This window comes from Podarcis bocagei (genome assembly GCF_964188305.1).
Source record: "Podarcis bocagei genome assembly, chromosome: 14".
NCBI classification, from domain to species: domain Eukaryota; kingdom Metazoa; phylum Chordata; class Lepidosauria; order Squamata; family Lacertidae; genus Podarcis; species Podarcis bocagei.
This window is the reverse complement of record NC_138139.1, coordinates 25,953,854-25,977,309: the sequence shown is the minus strand read 5'-3', so window position 1 is coordinate 25,977,309 and position 23,456 is coordinate 25,953,854. Positions and strand designations below refer to the sequence as shown.

Sequence of the window (23,456 nt, the reverse complement as noted above, 5' to 3'; positions counted from 1 at the left end):
TCTTCTTTTGTTCATTAATTACTTGAGGGATATCTTGAGAGATTTCTTGAGTGATATTCTGAGTACCATTTAGGAGGGTCATTAGGTGTGGATTAGTTGCTAAAGCTTTCGTGTCTTGACCTCTTGAGCTTGTGAAGAGTTTTTCTGAGAAGATGGCTAATCCACACCTAATGACCCTCCTAAGTGGTACTCAGTATATCACTCAAGAAATCACTCAAGATATCCCTCAAGTAATTAATGAACAAAAGAAGAAAAGGCACACTAACCTGGGAACTTCCTCTCTGCCCAGAATGTTGGAGGCTATACACCACACCCCCTCAACAGTATTTATAGGAACTCAAACACTGAGATCCTGCTCTGTTCCAGTAACAAGAAGCCGAAAGCACCAGCCTGAAGATGACGAGTGAGACCTCGTCGAAACGTCGCCTAGACACCCCAACTCTTACACAGGAAGACACCCGAAGACACCAAAACCTGCATATATATATATATATATATATATATATATATATATATATATATGAAAGAAATAAGTTTAGTCTGGCATGACTTGTTTTTCAGAAACCCAGCCTGGCTCTTAGTAACCACAACTTCCTTTTCCAAGAGCTCACAGGCCACCTGTTTCATTATCTATTCTAGGACTTTTCCTGGCTTGAATGTCAATCTGTCACTAGTTACCTGGCTTTTCTTTTCCCCATTTCTGAAGCTGGGGACAATATTTGTCTGCCTCCAGTCTGCAGGGACATTACCTGTTCTCCAATGATTCTCAAAGATTATAGACAGAGGCTCTGAGATTACATCTGCACATTCCGCTAATACCCTTGGATGCAGTTCAAAGCAGCTAGGTGTTTCCTTACTGCCTCTTTTCCTATCTTGTGCTGCGACTCCCTCTCTGCATCATTTATTATACTATCACCAGGTTGGGCACTGTTTTCCTTTTGGGAGAAGGCTGAGGGAAAGTAGGTGTTGAGCAGTTCTGCCTTATCTCACTCGCTCAATAGCATTTCTCCTTTTTTCTCACACAGAGGAAATAGTACTTCCTTATTCTTCCTCTTGCTCTGAGCATAGCAAAATATATATATATCATTATTATTATTTTTAACCTCTCTTGCAATCCTGGGCTCTAGCCCACCTGACCCTCTCCCTGCGAGTGTTGGCTGGTCATGTTCCCTACCTTTGTAATATTCTTATTCATCTCTTCTTAAATCTTGGTTCATCCATAAATTCTTTATGCAACCACACTGGTTTCTTTAGATGCCTCCTACTTTTAATTTGTATTAGAATTGTTTGTGAATGTGCCTTCAGTATTTCACCTTTAAGAAACTCCCATCCATCATGAGCTCCCTTCTCTTGGGGCATTTCTGACCATAGGATCTCACCCAGTGGTTCTATAAGCTTTTTGAAATTGGCATTCTTAAAGTCTTAGAGTGCACATCCCACTTCTTAAAGTCTTAGAGTGCACATCCCACTTCACTCAGCTTTCTCTTTCCTCTGCAATACTGAATTCCAAGAGGACATGATCACTTCCTCCCAAGTTTCCCACTACTTCTACCTCACTGAGCAGTTCCTCCCTGTTGGTGAGGAACAGGTCCACGATAGTTGATTCGCTTGTTGCTTCTTCCAGCTTCTGGGAAATGAAATTGTCAGCAAGGCAACTGAGGAATTTGTTTGACCTTACATTCTTGGCAAAGTTTTATTTCCGCCAGATATTTGGGTAACTGAAGTTTCCTGTGACTGCTATAGCTCTCCTTTTTGAATGTTTAGTAATCTGCTCTAGGAAGGCATCATCCAAGTCTTCAGTCTGGCTTGGAGGTCTATAGCAGACACCCACAGTAAGGTCACTGTTGCTTCCCTCTCCTGTAACAACCTTTTTAGACTACCCTTCCAAGGATTATTTGTGGGAAGCCACAACTGTTAAAGAGGTGTACAGCTGCTTTAGATATATGATCTGGATACGATCTTAGAGGCAGAGGACCTCTGAATATCAGGTGCTCAGGGTGGTGTTCAAACAATAGGAGGGACAGCTATGACTTCCAAGCACCCTAGCCAGCTTCCCAGAAACAGCCGATCAGTCACTGTTGATACTGGAGTAAGGTAAAAGGTAAAGGAACCTGGACAGTTAAGTCCAGTCAAAGGTGACTATGGGGTTGCAGCACTCATCTCGCTTCAGGCCAAGGGAGCCAGTGTTTATCCACAGGAAGCTTTCCGGGTCATGTGGCCACCATGACTAAACCACTTATGGAACACCATGACGGAAACCAGAGCGCACGGAAATGCTGTTTATCTTCCTGCCACAGTGTACCTATTTATCTACTTGCACTGGCATGCTTTCGAACTGCTAAGTTGGCAAGAGCTGGGACCAAGCAACGGGAGTGCAGCCCATTGCAGGGATTTGAACCGCCGACCTTCTGATCAGCAAGCCCAAGAGGCTCAGTGGTTTAGACCACTGTGCCATCCGCTTCCTGTGGATACCAGAGTAAAGGGGCCCTTAGCAGGATGTCCACATAAGCATCAGCCCCCCAAAACAGTGGCGTAGCGTGGGGGTGCAGGGGGGGCCGGCCGCACCGGCCGCAACATCTGGGGGGCGCGCGCGCTCGCACTCGCAGCTCTCTGCCCCTACCTGGCTCACTCACTCTAGGGGGCGCAAATTACTTGCCTTGCCCCAGGTGCTGACAACCCACGCTACGCCTCTGCCCCAAAATGACACAGGTGTGTGTGTATATATATTCAATCAATCTTTATTATGGTCCAGAGACCCAACAAATCATTACAAAACAATACACAATTCATACAGCCTACCTCCAGGTTAAACAAGCATATTGTTCATAGTGTGTATATATATGTGTGTGTGTGGTTCTGGTACTGCATACCCTTGACTACCCCTAGAAAAAAGCACCAATTATACATATTATATAATTGCACATATTGATTTATGCAATTGCATGTGTGTATGCATATTAATAAACATATATCACATATTTATATGCAGGCTTAGAAAGAATTACTATGGTCTGTATCCAGTGTTCTCTGTCTTCTAGCAAGGACTCTCAGGCTAACAAATGGAAGCACTTTAATGTTGCACAGCAGAGTAATCTAATGCAACTGTTGTGCTAGCAGAAACCTCTTGTGCAACAGATCACACAATCTACTATGCAACAGAGTTACCAGCAACCTGCTTCAAAATTCAATTGCACAATGAAGTTCTGCTGGTGCAAAACATTTCACCAGCTGGGCAGGTATAAGTGGCTTTCATTTTGTGTTATCTTAGAGACAACCCTGTAATTTAAATAGAAATACAATCCATTTCTGCCTAGTGAGGAAGCCAGTGACCAGGTGACAGCTGGGCGGGCTGGGCTGATGGGGGTTAGCCATCCATCGCTTCTGGAGTCCACCTGCTAGGGTAAATATTTTATTGTGGCCAATAGAATTCTGTAGAATTTTTGGAAGATATTTAATTACAAGAAAATGCCTCCAGTCACAAAGTGTGCCTTTACGTTATGCCCTGGAACCTACACATGATATATAAATGAAAGCTTCTAACTTTGGAGCCCTCTAGACTACAGCAAAGAGGAGATCACACCGACGGTTGAGCAAAAGCTTTGTGAAAAGGCACCAGTTTGATGAATAATGCATTTCCTTTGTCCTGTAGGAATTCTGGAAGCAGAGGTGCAATCAGATCGGCACTGAGCAGCTTACATGGCAAACCTAATAGGTTCGTAAATTGGATGTTGTGTTCATTTGTGTTTTGCTTTAAGAGGGCTATTAATCTGCTTCTCTCTCTCTCTCTCTCTCTCTCTCTCTCTCTCTCTCTCTCTCTCTCTCTCTCATACACACACTCATGCTCACACATTCTCATGCATATTCTCTCCCCCCCCTTTCTCTTTTATGTGGGATGGTGCTCTTTCAACTCACCTCGTATATACCTGTTCCTTTCCTGTTCTGCTGCAGATTTTCTTAATCATCCCTCTGTTCACCCAGAATCGTCCACCTCTCCTGCAGTACTCTCCTATCTCATTACCACCAGCAGCTTGTAGTCATTGAGACTGATTGGGCAGAAAGCAGGGAGATCAACAGTAGGTGGCGCCAGAGCCAATGGCAGGCAGCACCAAACAATTCTAGCTTTGCCCCTCACTTTGCTGAGTTCCACAAGGGTTGTGTACACACTATATCTTTAAAGCACGTGATTTCCCTCAAAGGATTCTGGGCAATGCAGTTTGTTCAGGGTTGCTGGAAACTGTGACTCTGTGAAGGGTGAACTACAGCGCCCATAATTCTTTTGGGTATCTTGAGAGATCTTGCTGGAATCTGTGCTAATGGATCCTGCTCTTTTTCTTCCTCCGCCACTACCTCTCCCTTTCTCTCTTTTTCTCCTCTCCAGAGCCGAAGTGTTAATAAATGGCTCCTTATCTCCAGCTGTTGTTGACAGAAGCAATGAAAGTATTAAGCACCATCCAGCTCCATCCAAATGGCAACACAACCAGACACTCTCTTTGAAGATCAGGTACTGGATAGCTCAGTTGGTTAGATGATAGCTCACTTGTTAACAGCAAGGTTGCAGGTTCTATCCCCGTATGGGACAGCTGCATATTCCTGCACTGCAGGGGGTTGGACTAGATGGCCCTCAGGGTCCCTTCCAGCTCTACAGTTCTGTGATTCTACTATCTAATTTCTAGGAATGGGCACATCAAAATCCAGTGTTACAAGATTGGATGAAAGTTTGATGTTTGTTTCGAGATTTTGACGTATCTACAGGTTTTTTTCCGTTTGGTTTAGTTTATTCAATTTGTGCATCATTTCACACAGTCAGCAGAAGGCTTGAGGCCATTTACAGAGAAAATATAAAAATACTTATAAAGAAGACAAGCACTAATAACATAACAGAAAAGCAATAAAAGCATTCATCCACAAATATCACCCAACAACATAAAACAACCGCTTCACCCAGATAAGAATAAGTTGACCCATAATTGATCTCAGTTATTCAAAAAAATATTGAACAAATATTAAATTCCGTTGTAGCAAAGCTCGTTCTCTATTTGGGAATTTACAAACTTGGCAGATTTCATGGAATCATAGAATTGTAGAGATGGAAGGAACCCCAGGGATCATCTGGTCCATGGGTAGGCAAACTAAGGCCCAGGGCCCAGATCCAGCCCAATCGCCATCTAACTCTGGCCCGCAGATGGTCCGGGAATCAGCATGTTTTTACATGAGTAGAATGTGTGATTTTATTTAAAATGCATCTCTGGGTTATTTGTGGGGCATAGGAATTCATTCTTTTTTCTCTCTCCAAAATATAGTCCATCCCCCAACAAGGTCTGAGGGACAGTGGACCAGCCCCCTGCTGAAAAAGTTTGCTGACCCCTGATAATTCTAGTCCAACCCCTTGCAATGCAGGAATCTCAACTAAAGCATTAGATCTACAAGCCAGGTTATTTTGAGTTTGGGCAGCATTACTAGTAATTCCAGACAGAGCAGCAGCAGGGAGCTGGGGGCCAAAGTAGAAGGAGTACCATGGGAAGTGAGGACTGAGGATTGCTGGTGCAGCATCTAAGTCACAAAGCCGCCAGTTCAAATGTTGTCTCTGCTATCAACTCAGTGGGCAGCCTTCAGCAAATCCCTTCATCTCAGCCCCCCAGCTGGAGGTAATGCGGCCACCAAGGTGGTTGATGTAAGCAGTACAGAGATAATTTCGATGTGAGCTGCTTGGAACACTCGCATTATGAATTCCAAACAGCAGCCTCACTATTATTACAGGGAAATGCCTGTCATCATCATGAATGGGGTTTGTGCACACATGGTTTGTGTGTGTAAAGAGATCCTTCAAGAAAATGATGCTTTTGTGCTGCATATGTGGCAGCCTTTTAGATACCGGTATATGTAAAAATGTTTGTTTGTTTGTTTATACACTATCCTTTCGCCCCAAAAACTTGCAGAGTGGCATACAAAAAATGTAAGGCTGGGATGGGGAACCCGCAACCTTCTAGATGCAGTCTACTGATGGCTCCATGACAGAGGACCCTCAACATCACAACCATACCATTAAGACAGCACAACCATAGCATCAAGGCACAGCTTACATGTGAGGTAGCCAACATGGTGCCCTCCAGATGTAGGTGAACTGCAGCTCCCATCACCCAGCAGGGCCAATGGTCAAGAATTATGGAAGGTGCAATCCAGGAACATCTGGAGAACATCACATTGGTTACTCTGGATTACAGTACATAATAACATATACAGTGCAGCAACACTGCAAGAAATGGCATTATTCAAGTGTGATGGTCCTTGCGTCTTATCTTCTTTAGTTGTTGAGTCCACAAGCTACATAACTAGGTGCATGACTATGAAAGGGTTATAGCTGCAGAAGGTCCCTGGTTCAATCCCAAACATCTCCATGCACAGTTCCCATCAGTCCCAGACAGCATGGACTATGGTCCAGGATTATGAGAGCTGTAGTCCAGCAACGGTGGACTAGCAACGGTCCAGCAACGGTGGGACGTGGGTGGCGCTGTGGATTAAACCACAGAGCCTAGGACCTGCCGATCAGAAGGTCGGCAGTTCGAATCCCTGCGACGGGGTGAGCTCCTGTTCCTCGGTCCCTGCTCCTGCGAACCTAGCAGTTCAAAAGCACGTCAAAGTGCAAGTAGATAAATAGGTACCGCTCTGGCGGGAAGGTAAACGGCGTTTCCGTGCTCTGCTCTGGTTTGCCAGAAGCAGCTTAGTCATGCTGGCCACATGACCCAGAAGCTGTATGCCGGCTCCCTCGGCCAGTAAAGCGAGATGAGCGCCGCAACCCCAGAGTCGGCCACGACTGGACTTAATAGTCAGAGGTCCTTTACCTTTTTAGTCCAGCAACAGCTGAAGGACCAAAGGTTTACCAACCCTGGTGTAGGCAATGCTGAGCTAGAAGGACAATGATTCTGACTAAGTTGAAGACAGCTTCCTTTGTTCCTAACTAGACTTATTGCCTCCCTCCCTCCTTTTTTCTTTTAAAAAGAAAGCACATCTTGAAATTTCTGGATGCTGAAAAAGACATCTCAGTGCTCAAGGGAACTCTCAAGCCTGGGGATATTATCCACTATGTGTTTGACAGAGACAGTACAATGAACGTTTCCCAAAACCTCTACGCCCTCCTGCCCAGGACTTCACCACTGAAAGGCAAACACTTTCGGACATGCGCCATTGTGGGCAACTCAGGCATCCTGTTGAACAGCAGCTGTGGAGAGGAAATAGATGCTCACAACTTTGTGATAAGGTAATGGTGGTTTCCAAGAAGCAGCACTCGGCTTTGAAGAAGGCCCTTCTCTTTAAAATAACCCCCAACCAAACCATGCATCTCAACTAGGGGTGGAGGAGAAATCCAAGTCTGTTTGCATTTAAATGAACCGTAGACTTGGTAGAGACCCCAAAGGATCATCTAGTCAAAGGAAGAATAGATATGGGGGTGTAGACAAATTCACGGAGGATGAGGCTTTGAAGGCAGTAGTGTAGTGAGAAATTCAGAAGCGCATGACAGTGATAGCCTCTCCCCACTCACAGCCACACCTTTTCTAAGTTAAAAATTATACAGTAATCTTGTAATTATACAATAATCATATTATTAATAATAAGAGATGCATTGTGTACAGATGTATCAGTGCAGATCTCCATGTGTTGCCTTTCAGCAACTTTCCATGTACATACATGGGCAAATGATTTGCAGTGCTCCAATATCTTCTTTCAGAGTGAATTAATATGTGTTTTCCTTGACATTCCATTGTACGTAACAGAACTTGAGCACCATTCTCTTGAAATGAAAGCCCCTTGTGTTTTGAGTGTTCCTAAATGCTTCACTTCAGGGCATACGGTGGCTAAAAAGCTCCCCTTTCATGCTGACTGGGCAGCTCTAGGATGCCAGGGGCAGGTACCCTGATAAAGAAATAGTAGAGGGTCTTCAACCTCCAAGGACCCCAGACCACTACATGAAGGCTGTATCACAGAGCAGTTGCTGGGAAACCGAGCAGAGGAATGCTATTGTGCTCATGTCTTGCTTGTGAGCTTCCCAATGGGGCCATGTGGTTGGCCGCTGTGAGAATTGAATGCTGGACTATATGTCCCTTGGTCTGGTCCAGCAGGACTCTTCTTGCCTTGTTCTTAACTTCTGTGGGTTGTCTGTATGACTTTTACACAATGGGAAAGGAAGCATGAAGCAATGAGGGCTGAGCCGCTTCATCACTCTTGTGGCTTTGCCAGTGCTTCAAGATAAGACTGTGACCATTGCTGACATGCTACACAGGGAGTTGGGATTCCCTGTCCAAGTGCCACGTTCTTGGCTGGGCAACCTTCTTTTGCCCATGGCCTCTTGCACCACCACTCCTGACATGAAACCCGTAGGAAGTTTCCTGAAAGGAATGGAACCCTCAGGTCAGAAAGGGTTTTTCCTCGCCAAAAAACAGACCCATTCCCTGATCATTTCAGACCCTCTTTTGGTGCCTGCTCTAACGTCCACCTCCTGGATGTGTGCCCTGACATTTCCCCTTCCAGGTGCAACCTCGCCCCAGTCCAAGAGTACACCCGGGACGTGGGGACCAAGACAGATCTGGTGACCATGAACCCATCAGTCATCCAGCGTGCTTTTGAGGACCTGGTGAACGACACCTGGCGGGAGAAGCTGCTCCAGCGCCTGCACAGCCTCAACGGCAGCATCCTCTGGATCCCAGCCTTCATGGCCAAAGGAGGCAAGGAGCGTGTGGAGTGGGTCAACGAGCTCATCCTCAAGCACCGCATCAACGTCCGCACCGCCTATCCATCCTTGCGGCTGCTGCATGCCGTCAGAGGGTGAGGAGCTTGGCGACCCGGGCCAAAAAGCCACTCAAAATTTGGCTCTTGGGAGACATGCAGAGCAGTTCCTGATGGTCTTTGTCTTTAATGCTTTAGTGCAGGGATGTGGGGTGGGGGACCTCAGGCCCTGGGGTCAAATCCGGCCTGCCAAGCCTCTCTATTCCCCAGGCCACACCTCTTCTCTCTAGGCCACGCCCCTCACAGGCCCTGCTTCACAAGAATAAAACTCACCTTCGTTGCTCTGCTCTCCTTTGCTCTGGCCCTGACTACTCCTAGCATGTGGCCCTCAACAGGTGGTTGAGAAGGGAATGCCAGCTCTCAGTCCAAAAAAGGTTCCTTGCTCCTGCATTAGCTTGTATTTATCTGAATTTGAGCAGAGATACAGAGAGAAAGGGATGCTTAACGTTCCTTGTGGGCTGTTTTGCTGAACAAAATCACCAACACCCAACTGTGTGTCGTTGTTGTTTTAATGTGTATACTAGCTCCACGTATCTTTTTCCCCTGCTAGAAGATAAAGCAGTTTGAAGGGGTACCTTGCTTGCATGCTTGCTTGTTTTTGATCAGCAGACAAACAGCCTGCAAGGAAAAAGCAACGCCCCTCTTCCCAGGCCATCCTCTGGTGGCACTGATCAAAGATGAAGTCCCCTGCAGAGGCATCCCAGTTAAACCAAGCCTGCCTCACATCTCCCATCAGGGATGACACTCACAAATTCAGTTTTGAGAGATGGCTTCTAAAAACTGTACGCCGTTCAGAGCCTTCAGCAAAACAGCATGTCCTGGGATTGTTTGTTTCATGTTCAAATGCAATGCTCATTTTAAAAAAGAAAAAGAGAGAACTAAAAACTAGTGCAAGGGTAGTTCTTCATGAGCTATATTTCTATGTGCAGGGAGGTTTGTTGGTTGGGTTAGAGAAAGGACGTGCACACATAACTCTATACAGATCGTACATTTAAAGAACCCTGGGAGCTGTAGTTTACCCCTCAAAGAACTACAATTCCCAGCACCCTTGGCAAACTATTAGGGAGGGATGTGCTGTTCCCTGGCTCCTATACCAGGCTTAATAGCATGTTTACTCTGAATGTGTGGATCGGCACTAAATATTGATGTACACATATATGCATGAATTAATTCCTGCGTCATCTATGGTAGGAGATACAGGTGGAGATTTCAACCCTTGGCTGTGGCTCTGCTCCTTCTTGCCAACACAAGGAAAAGCAGAAGAGGAATCACAGCCCATTGCATGCAGGTGCACAAGCCTGAATGGCTGCAGCAACACACACAGCAGAACCCACTAGCCCACAGCAGGTGGACTTTTGCTCTGTCTGCCAACAGGAATGACACTGTCAACAGAAGCTAAACATACGAGAGAGAGAGAGAGAGAGAGAGAGAGAGAGAGAGAGAGAGAGAGAGAGAGAAATTCCATTTTGCATTAGGCTTAACCCAGGGTTCGATGAGGCCCTAAGCTACTGAAGGTAATGGGGCCCTTTATATGTCCAGCTGCCCTTTGTCAACAACAAATTGCTACTGTTTTTTGTGTTGAGTATATGCTATATGGTAATTTACGGACTTAATAGGTATCTAAAGCCATTTGCACATGCAGAATGTAGGCACCCTATATATAGAAATGAGCAAACCAGTGATATTTTAGGGAGCAGACTAGCAGGTGGGGCCCATTACTTACATCATAGGAGCCTACACAACACAAAACACTGTTGCTGTACGTAGGTTTTATTTTATTTGCTTTTTATCTTATATTTTGGAAATGAACATCCAGGGTTTTTTCCCCTTTAATTCCCCCCCCCCCGAGAGTGTGCCCCTAAACTATAGCTTGTTTAGCTTATACGTAAATCCAGCACTAGCGTAACCCTACATCTCCACAGCAAGGAGAAGGTTGGTGGGTGGGTGGACCGGAAGAGAAACAAGGGTCTCTTACTCTTTTCCAAGCTGTTTTCCAAGCTGTAATTAAGTGGATTTCATGAAAAAAGCTTTGCATATCAACTGGTTCCTAAACCTGTGCTTGCATCTGTCGCCTCATGCCATAAGCTATCAGCCAGGCTTGCTGCAATTTGGAGAGGCTCCCTGGATCCCTGGAGGTGCCATCAGGGCAGACAAGGTGGAGGATGAGCAGATTTGGATCTCCTTTTCTGACTCATCCTGAGCCAGGAAGGTATGGGGCCAAAGTGTAATTGTGCAGATCATGGTAGGGATTGAGTAGGACTGCCAGCTCTTTGTTTCTGGCAGGGGACCTGTGCCTTTAAGGCATTGCCTAGCAGAAATTCAACAGCTGTTAGATTTTGGGGGCCTTGAAAACCACCTGGGCTATGCCACGGGGGGGGGGGGGAGGTGATCCCTGGTGACAGCAGGGAAGATTCTTGCATCTAAATTTGGAACCGGCTGTCCAGCTGACAAATCTTCTGTGTACATTGTCCGTCAAAGGGTTGCTTTTCTCTGCTTGTTTGGTTTTCCGCCCATGAAACGGTGCCGCAGGCTAGCAGGTCAGATGGCGAGAGAAGCACAGAGGGCTTGTCTGTTGCAAAGACACGTCCGCGCTGTAATGAATAAGATGGGAAGGCGGGGTGAGGAGAGCCAACAGCTGGGGCTGGGAAGAGCTAATTCAATTAGAGCTCCAAGCCACAGACAAGGTCCATGCTTGCAGCCAAAAAGGCAGCAAGATGACCAGCTGTCTTGTGGGCATGTATAATATGTCACTCTGCTCCAATGGGGAGGGAAGGCAAGGCAAGGATGCAAACAGATGGTTGATGACTACACAGTGCTGCTCCTTTGCACCCATGATGCCATGGCATCCTCCTGCCCAGGTAACAAGGGCCCCGAGAGATCATCCCATCCCTTCTATACCCAGTTGACCAGTGCACTCTCCAGGTGAGGGTCTAAGAAGATAAGAAGAGCCTGTGGATCAGGCCAAGGCCCAGTTCTCATCCAGTTCTCCAATCAGATGCTCACAAAAGCAGGACCTGAGAACAACATCACCTCTCTCTCCAATCTTGCCTCTGACAGTGAAGGTAGAGCAGGGTTTCCCAAACCTGGGTCTCCAGCTGTTTTTGGACTACAGTTCCCATCATCCCTGGCCACTGCTCCTGCTAGCTTGGGATGGTGGGAGTTGTCATCCAAAAACAGCTGGAGATCCAAGTTTGGGAAACTCTGAGGTAGAGCTTTCAAGACTGTTTGTGCCTGCAAATATAAGAAGAAGTTATTATGTGTACCCCACACATCTGGCTGGGTTTCCCCAGCCACTCTGGGCGGCTTCCACAGAGACCAAAAATACACTAAAATGTCACCATTAAAAACTTCCCTAAACAGGGCTGCCTTAAGATGTCTTCTGAATGTCAGGTAGTTGTTCATCTCTTTGACATCTGATGGGAGGGCGTTCCACAGGGTGGGCGCCACTACCGAGAAGGCCCTCTGCCTGGTTCCCTGTAGCTTTGCTTCTCACAATGAGGGAACCTCCAGAAGGCCCTCGGCGCTGGACCTCAGCGTCTGGGCAGAATGATGGGAGTGGAGATGCTCCTTCAGGTATACTGGGCTGAGGCCGTTTAGGGCTTTAAAGGTCAACACCAACACTTTGAATTGTGCCAGTCTAGCTGCCGCAAAGGTTTAGGGCCAGACCTACTGCTTCATTTGCAATCAGTGTTTGCACCATAACCTCCTGCTGAAGTCCTTTTAACTTTTCATACTCCAGTTGACCCTACGTTTGTTGTGCTTTAGCACAGGAGTGCCCCATGGCAACAATGCAGGGATGCTGGGAAAGCAGTGCAGAAGAGCTAAGAAAGCAGAATGGTGGGTGGTTGAGTGTAACTCTACCACTAATGCACTAGTGTTGCATCAGTGACTTGTCGCAGAATATCCATGGGGCAGTGGGGGTGGAGGACAGCAGTCCGGAGGGGTCTCTAAGTCACTGTGATGCCAGGGGGTCTTACCTCCACTGCTGGAGGCAATGTGTCTCTGAATAACAGTTGCTGGGAATCAGATATGGGGAGAAGGAAGGTTCTTCTCCTGTTTCTATGTCAACATGAGAAAATCATCAGGGGTGCACAATAAAAAGGACCTCTTGGGGGCCCTTAAAGAGCCCCCATCAGATATTTAAAAGGTAAAGGGACCCCTGACCATTAGGTCCAGTCGTGACCAACTCTGGGGTTGCGGCGCTCATCTCGCTTTATTGGCCAAGGGAGCCGGCGTACAGCTTCCAGGTCATGTGGCCAGCATGACTAAGCTGCTTCTGGCGAACCAGAGCAGCGCATGGAAACGCCGATTACCTTCCAGCCTGAGTGGTACCTATTTATCTACTTGCACTTTGAGGTGCTTTCGAACTGCTAGGTTGGCAGGAGCAGGGACCAAGCAACGGGAGCTCACCCCGTCGTGGGGATTCGAACCGCCGACCTTCTGTTCGGCAAGTCCTAGGCTCTGTGGTTTAACCCACAGCGCCACCCGCGTCCCTATTATCAGATATTTATTTTTACAAATTCTCTTTTTCTGGCTTAGGAAGAAAATACTCCCTGCCACTATGGCTTGCTGAAAAGAGGTATCAAACAGCAGGTCCTCAGCCCTTTTTCCAGCTTCCTGAGTCGACACAAATCTCAGGCTTCAACAGCAAGGCTGATTGGTGTAGCCAATTTGGCGGCAGTGGGGGGGAATAATTACAGTCTTCCTCAAGACAGCCTCCCTTCCTAATTAAAACCTGGAGTCTCCAGCAGCAAAAGGTGCACCGTTGATATGGCATCCCACGTGCACTTGAGGCACCTTCGTTTGGGTCTGCAAAATTAATTAGCTTTTTTTACGGTCCTCAGCTGTTTTGCAAAACAGAAGAGCTGTGCTTGGCACCTACATGGACAGTGTCAAAGCTGACCTGAGTGTGAAGAAAGAGATAATGCAGCAATTTGTTCCTCATTTAGAAGTCTAGCCAGAATATTTTCCCTCCCCAGTTCAAACGTTCTGCCCTCAGTGCTCCCTCTGCACCAACCTCAAGAGATCCTGCAACACACTAAGGAGGGGCAAATCTGTCAATTTCTCATTTTTCCAAACGAGTTTAGTTTTCCACAGGTCCACAGCGGTTTGTGATTAAAAATAAACAAATCCTTGTGATCATTATCCGGCATTTTAGTGCAAATTCCTCCTAACACACACAACTTTGTACACACTTTTGCCTAATATAAACATTTTTGCAATGTTTCTTATATGCATGCACACACGCACGCACATGCACACACACTATTTACCCTATATAATGCATTTTTATATGTCATTTTCACTAAGAGATGCATTTACCCCAGTAAATTGCATTGTCGTACACATGATTTGGCTGAAGAACTGCAATTGCAAAATTTGGAGGTGTGCACATTCTGAAGAATGAGCATAGAGTTTCAAAAAGTGCAAATGAGGTCAATTTGAATCAAATTTCTTCCCTGCCTGGGAGTCCCCATCCTTGCCTTAAAGAGACAGATTCCCAGGAAATACAGAGGGAAGAGAAGAAAGAAAGGGGTGGACTGAGATTTATAGCTCTGTGAGGTCAGCACCCTTAAACTGAAGTTTCCAGGAGTCTTCTTGACTGCTGAAGTTGTCTAAGAGTGCTTTAATTTTACACAGTGGATGTGGCCAGCATTTTCCTTTTGTCTGTCTTTGACCCGCCGCAGTTCACTTTCCTTGGGCGATGAGTTCCAGACTTCTTTTTTTTTTTTTTTTTTTTTGCAAGTAAATTTTTATTCAGAATTTGTAAAAGAAAAAAGAAAAAAGGACAAACAAATACAAAAATAAACATTTTAACATAAATTATTCATCCTAATTTCATGCTATACAAAAAGTAAGTGTACAATCATACAAAAAAATAATATAAACATTAGGCTCTACTTAGCCTTTGACTTCCCTTCACCCTTTTGGTAAGTATCAAATAAATCCCGGGTTGCGTAATTAGTTTATTAAAGTTTATAATTATTAGCTGATAAAGTTTTTCTAATACCGCCAGTTCCTCCTATATATCCGTTCCAATATATTTCCAAAATTTACTCCAATTTTTTTGAAATTTCTGGTCGTCTTGGTCTCGTATTCTGCCTGTTAATCTATCTAGCTCGGCATAGTTAATCATTTTGACCTGCCAGTCACTTACGTTAGGTATAGTTTCTGTTTTCCAGTTTTGTGCCAACATAATTCTTGCGGCTGTGGTGGCATAGAGAAATATTTTTTTATCTTCATTTTTTATTTCCTTACCCATAATTCCCAGCAAAAAGGCCTCAGGTCTTTTGGGGAAAGTATATTTAAAAACTTTTTTAAGTTCATTATAAATTGCTTCCCAAAAAACCTTCACCTTGTTGCATTGCCACCACATATGGTAGAGGTCTCCCTCCACTTCACCACATTTCCAGCATGTCTTATTTTCTGATCTATAGATTTTAGCCAATTTTGCCGGCGTAAGATACCATCTATAGAGCATTTTCCAAACATTTTCTCTCAAACTCGTACAGGCCGTAAATTTAATATCTCTATTCCACAATTTCAACCACTTTTCAAATTCGATGTTATAGCCGAAGTCAATTGCCCATTTAATCATTGCCTCTTTGACTTCCTCGTCTTTTGTATGCCATTCCAGTAATATGTCATATAATTTAGACAATGTTTTGTTTTTACCTTCTATTATTTCTATATTGAATTTTGATTTCTTGTCCTCAAAGCCCATTTTTCTTTTATCTTGCTTTAACATATCATTCACCTGATGATATTGTAGCCAACCGGTGAATTGATCCTTTATTTCCTCATACGGTTTAAGTTTAAGCCCTTGTTCTGATTTTCTTACCAAATCTTCGTAAGTGGCTAACTTCCCTTCCATGTTGGTTTTTTTTATTGTTAAGACCTCTACCGGTGAGATCCACCATGGTGTTTTTCTTTCAAGAAGGTTCTTATTTCTTTCCCAGACCTGATATATTGGTCCCCTGAAAATATGATTTAAGAAAGCCCTGTGGACTTTCACCTTCTCATACCAGAGATATGCGTGCCACCCGTACCAATTATTGAAACCTTCTAAATCCAATAGGTCTCTGTTCTCCAGTTTTATCCAATCTTTTAGCCAAAGTAGGCACGCTGCTTCATAATATAGGCTCAAATCTGGGAGAGCAAAACCTCCTCTTTCCTTTTTATCAGTTAATATTTTCATTTTAATCCTTGGTCTTTTCCCCTGCCAGATGAATTTCATCAGGGTTCTCTGCCATTCTTTACATTGTTTTAAACCTTTAATAACTGGAAGAGTTTGAAATAAAAACAACATCCTCGGCAAAACATTCATTTTAACCACTGCTATCCTCCCTAAAAAGGAAAATTTCATCCTCCCCCATATTTCCAGATCTTTCTTTATTTTTTTCCATGTAACTTCATAATTATCTTTATATAGGTTTATGTTTTTTGCCGTGATCCACACTCCCAAATATTTCACTTTTTTCACCACCATGATTTCCACTTTTTGTTCTAGATCTTTCGTTTCTTCCTTAGTTAGATTTTTAACCAGCATTTTAGTTTTATTCTTATTTACCTTAAAACCTGCCACCTCTCCAAATTCCTCAATTTTTTGTAGTGCTTCTTTTACACTATCTTGTGGATCTTCCAAAGTCAGAACAATATCGTCGGCGAAGGCTTTGATTTTGAATTCCTTCTTTCCTACTCTAATTCCTTTCACTTCTGTTGCCTCCCTCAGTCTCTTATTAAGTACTTCCAAAATTATAATAAATAATAAGGGGGACAGGGGGCAACCTTGTCTGGTCCCTTTATAAATGTTAAAATATTCTGTTGTATTATTATTTATCACCAGCTTTGCTTTCTGTTCTTTGTATATTGCTTCTATGCCTCTTCTAAATTTTTCGCCAATTCCCATCCTCTCCAAAACCTTCTTTAGGAAGTTCCAGGAAACATTGTCAAATGCCTTTTCGGCGTCTATGAAAACCAGTGCAGCTTTTCTGTCTATTTTCATGTCCAAGTATTCAATAATGTCAATCAAATTCCTTACATTATCCCGTAATTGTCTCCCTGGGAGAAATCCTGTTTGGTCACCATGAATTTTATTAATCAAGACCTTCTTTAATCTTTCCGCCATTATGTCTGCAAATAGCTTATAATCATTATTTAATAATGAGATTGGCCTATAGTTCTTTACTTCCATAGTGTCCACCTCTTTTTTAGGAATCAATGTAACATAGGCTTCCTTCCAGGTATTAGGTATCTTTCCTTCTCTCAATATATTGTTCATAACCTCTCCCAGCACTGGTGATATTTGGTTAATTAATATTTTGTAATATTTGGCCGGAAGGCCGTCCGGTCCCGGCGCCTTCCCAACTTTCATCTTTTTGATAGCCTTTTTTATCTCTTCCTGTGTTATTATCTCATCTAGTGCTGCTCTTTCATCTTCTACAATTTGTTCCAGATGGTGTTTTTGCAAAAATTGATCTATTTCTTGTTCTGTTTCCTCTCCTCTTTTATACAAATCCTTATAATATCTTTGGAATATTCTTTTTATTTCTTTTGGTTCTTCCATAATCATATCTCCTTCTTTTATTTTACTGATCGTACTCAACTTCTTCCTTTCTCTCAACTGCCACGCTAGATATTTCCCTATCTTATTTGCGGACTCAAAGTTCTTTTGATTCATCCTCTTAATTTTCCACTCTATCTCTTGGTTAATTATTGTAGCAAATTTAGCTTGTAATATTTTTAAGTTCTGTTTTAAACTCTCTTCACTAGGGTTAACAGTTAATTTTCTTTCATTTTCCATAATCTGTGTTAAAATCTGCTCTTTCTTTTTTTCCTTTTCTTTTCTTAATTGGCTATTTTTCTGAATCAAAAAACCCCTCATGACCGCTTTTCCTGCGTCCCACACCGTCTCTATGGAAGTTTCTCCATTTAAGTTCCACCTAAAGTATTCTTCAATTGTTTCTATAGCCTTATTTACTATCTTTTGATCATTAAATAAATATTCATTCATTCTCCATCTGGCTGTTTTAACCTCTCTACCTTTTAACTCCATGGAAACCGCACTATGATCAGATAAAGTTCGAGGCCAAATTTCAGACTTAATTAAGTTCTGTACCAATTCCCTCGAGACCCAAATACTGTCTATCCTCCCCCAGCTCTGATTCGGATTTGAAAAAAAAGTGAATTGTTTTGCAGTAGGATTTTTAAATCTCCAAGCATCCGTCAATCCCAAATTATTTACCATGTCAAAGAAAGATCGTGGTAGTTTACCTTCTTTCCCATCTTGTCTTTTTGTTAATCTATCCGTATTCGGCGTCACCACCCCATTAAAATCTCCCATCAATATCATTTTCTGATCCATCCATTCCGTTAGTATATTATCTAATTCCAAAAAGAAAGCTGATTTTTTCTCATTCGGGGCATATATTCCAACCACAACTATTTTTTCTCCATGAAACACCATCTGCACCACCACTACTCTCCCATGTTCATCTTTGTACAGTAATTGCGGGTCATATTTTTCCTTTATATAAATTACTACCCCTCTTTTCTTAACCTTGTCGGAGGTCACAAAGTCCAATCCCAATCTCTTATTACTTAATACCCTCTTGTGTTTTCCTATTACATGCGTTTCTTGAAGACAAATTAGATCCCAATTCTTTTTCAGCAATACATGCGCAATCTGATTCCTCTTATTTTTATTTTTCAAACCGTTCACATTCCAGCTTATTGTTTTTAGAGCCATCTATTAAACTATTCTAGCTAATTTAACTAGATTAAATAGAAACTACTGTTCCTTGCTTTCCTCCTCTTGTTCTTCCCCTTCTCCTGTTAAGCTCTCCTCTTTTTCTTCTTCTTCACTCCCTTCACCCTCCTCGTCTCTCTGTCGTTCCTCCCTTTCCGCCTCCCCTTCAACTTTTCCCAGGTCCTTCTCGTATCTCCTCACAAAGAAGTTCCAGACTTCTTTTCTCTTTTTCCCTCCTAGGTATTGGCTGACAAACAAAGTGTACATAAAACGCCCAACCACCGGACTGCTCATGTACACCCTGGCCACGCGCTTCTGCAACCGGATCCATCTCTACGGCTTCTGGCCCTTTCCTCGAGATCAAGACCAAAACCCCGTGAAGTATCACTACTATGACACTCTGAGATATGGCTACACATCGCAGGCCAGCCCTCACACCATGCCCTTGGAGTTCAAAGCCCTGAAGGCACTGCACCAACAAGGAGCCTTGAAACTCACTGTGGGGGAGTGTGAGGGGGCCACGTAGGATGGGGTCTCTGGGGGACCCACTTTCCTAGAGGCTATGCCCCATGGGAGGAAGGGGGAGGGGGAGGCACAGATGAGCAGCAAGTGGTGATGGTGGTGGCAGTAGTGGGATTGGTTTTCTTTGTTGACGTCCAGAATGGGGGATGCATGAGACCTGTATCTGGGGTACAGGTTGTGCTCTACCTCTGATGGTGTTGCTGTTTGGTGTTCGCGGGTGGAACGTGAGGGACAGGACTGGTGAGAGAAGCAGCCCCAGACAGGGGAGAGTGGCTGGGTGCAGAAGGGGGTTGGTACTTAACGGCAGCCTCCCCCATCCCACAAAAAAAAACCAAGCTTGGGAAGTCACTGTGGTTTGTGTGGGTACTTTAGCGTGACAACTAAATGTTAGGGCCAAGTGTTGTGAGTTGGTAGGTAGGGCCTGTTTGGCCAAGAAGCCAGACTTCTGGCTCGTGTTGTGTTCTTGGCTTAGTGGTAACAAGGGGGGAATAGGGGTGGGGGTTAATCCTTAGATCTGCCTGAGAAAGCAAAGAGGGGAGGGGAGTGAGGAGTAGCAGCCACGGCCGGTTCTCCAAGGGCATCAATCCCAGAGACGTCGACTGAGCTTCTCCCTTTCAATCTGATACTATTTCTTAAGTGAAGGGGGTGCCCTTTGGTTTCTGGAAACCGCTAGAAGTTCTCCGGTGTCTTGCTGCAGAAAGGCAAGCCGAAAATCCTTGGAAACTAGATGGCTGGGTTTGTTGACATTCCTACAGGAAGAGAAAATGCCAGGGCCTCAAGAAGATGTAATGTGGCTGATGTAAAATAAATGAAATTCACACACACACGGTTGAGGTGGACTTAGAAAGGTCGCTTGGTTTTCTTTCCTTTTCTATCTTTCTTAACAAAAGTCGTTGGGATGTAGTATGTAGAAGGTGTCAAGAGTTCCAGCTTTTAGAAGACTTGAGGTGGATTTGAACTCATGACCGGTTCTCTAGCTGAATCAAACTGCAGAGTTCAAAAAAACAAGCTGAATTTTCCAGATCACCCAAGTGACTGCTTTGCTGTGGTCTAGCTGATTTGTTATTAAACCAGTTATTTTTAAGTCACTGTTGCCTTCTGTTTCTTCTTGTAGTTCTTTATTAAAACGTTGGTATGCCATCCTCACTTACAACAATCACTTTCTCTGGATATAGGCCTGGTTTTCACAGGCGGCAGGTTAAGGAGGTAATCCTGTATGTGAGATGTATCAATGCAGACTGCAGGTGAGGTCTGAAATGACACAACTCTCCTCATATCAAAGCAAAAAGAAGAACCTTGTGTAGAAAACTAGCACATCAGGGAGAAGGGTAGGGTGGAACCACCACCCTGTTGAAAGGCCAACAGCAGGGATCGTTCTCTTTGCAATTTAAGGGTTAATTCTGTTACCAGTACATCAGCTAAACAAGAGGGGGGTGTTGCTTAGCAACCAAGCAGAGTGACATGATCTTCACTGAGGTAGCAGTGTTCTGATTGAACACACTGAGGTAGTGTTCTGATTGGCTGTGTGGTTCTGAGGGTGTCTTCCCTCTGCTTAGTAAAAAGGGCTCCCTATGTACAAGGGTCCCAACGTGGGGCACATGCCCCACAGGGGGGCAATTTGATTTTTAAGGGGGGCAATCTGGGAATCAGTTAGACCAAGTTAATGGCCTTTTAGGCTTCCTGCATGTGAATAGGAGTTCACTTTTTGAATAATAAGAATTATATGTCACGGCGGCGGGATCAGGATTTTAGAGATGCTTAGTTGGGGCATGGCCAAAAAAAAGGTTGGGAACCCCTGGTCTAAACTAAGAATGACAAAACCTCTTCATTCCTTTCTCTACAAATTACACACTGTTTTTCTGTCCAGTTTCCTCAGTAAAGTGATATCCAGACTTTCCTCTCTGGACTCTGTCAGCATGATTTAAGTGAATTGCTAACACTTCCCTCCAACATTTTATTTTTAGTAGATGGGATTTTTGCTTGTATGGAACAGCATTCCTACATGGGAGCCCTCAGCCACACTTGTTGCTCACATACCAGCAAATTTATATTGAACAATTATAGTCAATTGGGATGCCTTGCACAACAAGCCCACTTCCTGTTGTGGAGCAGTGGGAGCCACAGTTCTGGCAGATAGAGGATGACCCAGAGGAAGACACACCAGCAGCTACTGGGGACCCTTGGGACTCTGGCCAGGAGACCTCAGCACCCAAGTGGAACATGGAAGGGCATCAGAGGAGATGGATGAGAAGCCAGTGGGAGAGCAGGAAGAAGAGAAGGAGAGATCCCACAGCCCTCCAACACGGAGCGGGCTAGGATGCTGGAGAAGCTGATAGACTATGCTGAAATGGGGGAAATGACCGGGAGAATCAGAAATCAAGAAGACAAGAACTTTAATAGGGAATGGGGGGAATTTATAAGTTCCCTTGGAGAACACTGTAAAGAACTAAAAACATTGGCAGGACTGTTATAACACTTGTAACAAGACCTATGGTAAGAGTTTTAAGAAAAAACGGAAGTTATTATAAGATGCAGTTGAAAAAGACTAGTTGTTATTATTATTATTATTATTATTATTATTATTATTATTATTATTAATTTATTTATTTGTACCCCGCCCATCTGGTTGGGTTTCCCCAGCCACTCTGGGAGGCTTCCACAAATACCAAAAATACACTAATATGTCATACATTAAAAACTTCCCTGAACAGGGCTGCCTTAAGGTGTCTTCTGACGGAATAATGGAAACCATGGAGGGGTGGAGGGAAGTCTTAGGATTTTTATAAATGATTTTTATTGTTTTTACATATAATCACATTATGTAACATCATATCCTCTTGTTTTATCTCTTTGGCTCGACTGAGCCTAAGGACTTCCCTCCCTCTCGTCTGATGGTTTACAAAATTAAACTGTACATCTTTACATTTCGCTTCGTTTCCTATCCTTGTTATATCATTACCTAAAAGATTATATTACTGAACCTGAATAGGTAGCAATTTCACCTTACAGATTTTCAGATAACCCTGCGAATGGTGTTAATTGCTTACAGTTGTCTTTCAAATATAATATAAACTTGTTCCAGTCCTTTTGGAATGCTTGGTCTCGCTGGTTCCGGATTCTTCCCATCAGTTTCGTCAGTTCTGCAAAATCCATCATTTTCATCTGCCACTCTTCTTTTGTTGGTAACTCCTGTTGTTTTCATCTTTAGGCTAACAAAATTCTTGCCACAGTTGTTGCATATAAGAATATTTTTTTTATCTTGTCTCGGTATCTCTCTACCCACTATACCTAATAAAAATGCTTCTGGTATTTTTTACAAAGAAGTCTTAAGATTCAGGGAATCCTAGTTTGTTTAAGAGTATGACTGATATTTGAATTTAAAATATATTTGTAAAATTGAATATTATTTTTTTTAAGGATGCTGCCAAAGCATGACTTCCCACCCCTGCTGCCTCCAAGGGCCAGAAGGCAGAGGGCAGAACAGCTGAGGCAACTGGTATGAAGGAGTGCAAGATTGAGAGCTCATAACTCACCACCTGAAGCCAGTTAAGGGCCAGGTCAGCACTGAAACCAATGGAGCCAAGACTCAGGTGGAGAGTCCGTGCCCAGCAACTGAGGACTATATAAGAGGAGAGGTAGCAGGCACTCAGGGTTGCCACAACTTTCTAGGGTGGTTGGTCGCTTGATATGAGAGTTGCATGGGAAGTGACACTGGAGAATGGCAGAGACAATGACAACTGAGGGAAGTGAGAAGAGCGTCACCTGAGCAGTGGAGGAGCATGTTTTAACTGATTGTAAAAGTGCCCTTTCTTTGGAAATGATCAAAGACTTTCCGGGTGATGTTGAGGTGCTCCTGTGAGAGGAAGCACACAGCTTGATAGCAGCTGCTAATGGATCGCTCTGGGCTGGTGGTGTTCCAACCAGGAATACCATCATAGCTTCCTATTTGAGAGTAGCTCCCTATGTGAGAGGGGAGGTGCTAAAAGCCCTTCTGAAATATACTCGGAGTTGCATAGTGATTTCATGCTCTTTATTGCATCTCATAACAGTGAATTGAGTCCCCCCCCCCCAAAAAAAAACCCCCAACCTTCAGGCTTTATATACATTATTTATACGATGGGTCCTGTGTGATTGGCTGACTCTGCTTCCCTCCTGGAGCCTGATTGGGCTGCTCCTGCAAACCAATCAGTTGTTGCATTCTAGGATCCTCCTGACCTAATAGGTTGATTAACTTCCTCCTGGGGCCTGATTGGGCTGTTCCTGCAGGCCAATCCGGTTGTTGCATTCTAGGATCCTACCTGCCTATTGGTCTAGGATCCTAGCTCAGTACATAACACCTTCCCTGTGAACTAAAATCATCACACACACACACACACACACACACACACACACACACACACACACACAT

General features: G+C 44.0%; 1 protein-coding gene across 1 annotated transcript in view; it reads left to right on the top strand.

The window, feature by feature from the left end:
• ST8SIA2 (ST8 alpha-N-acetyl-neuraminide alpha-2,8-sialyltransferase 2) overlaps window positions 1–20,136 on the top strand; it is a 33,329-nt gene extending 13,193 nt beyond the window's left edge. Inside the window, exons 2-6 of the mRNA XM_081171253.1 lie at window positions 3,650–3,712; window positions 4,379–4,501; window positions 6,998–7,255; window positions 8,524–8,817; window positions 18,767–20,136. Of these exons, the coding sequence (XP_081027379.1) occupies window positions 3,650–3,712; window positions 4,379–4,501; window positions 6,998–7,255; window positions 8,524–8,817; window positions 18,767–19,052 (1,024 nt within the window). The 3' untranslated portion in view covers window positions 19,053–20,136. The remainder of the gene's footprint in view (window positions 1–3,649; window positions 3,713–4,378; window positions 4,502–6,997; window positions 7,256–8,523; window positions 8,818–18,766) is intronic.
• Window positions 20,137–23,456: the final 3,320 nt, after the last annotated feature.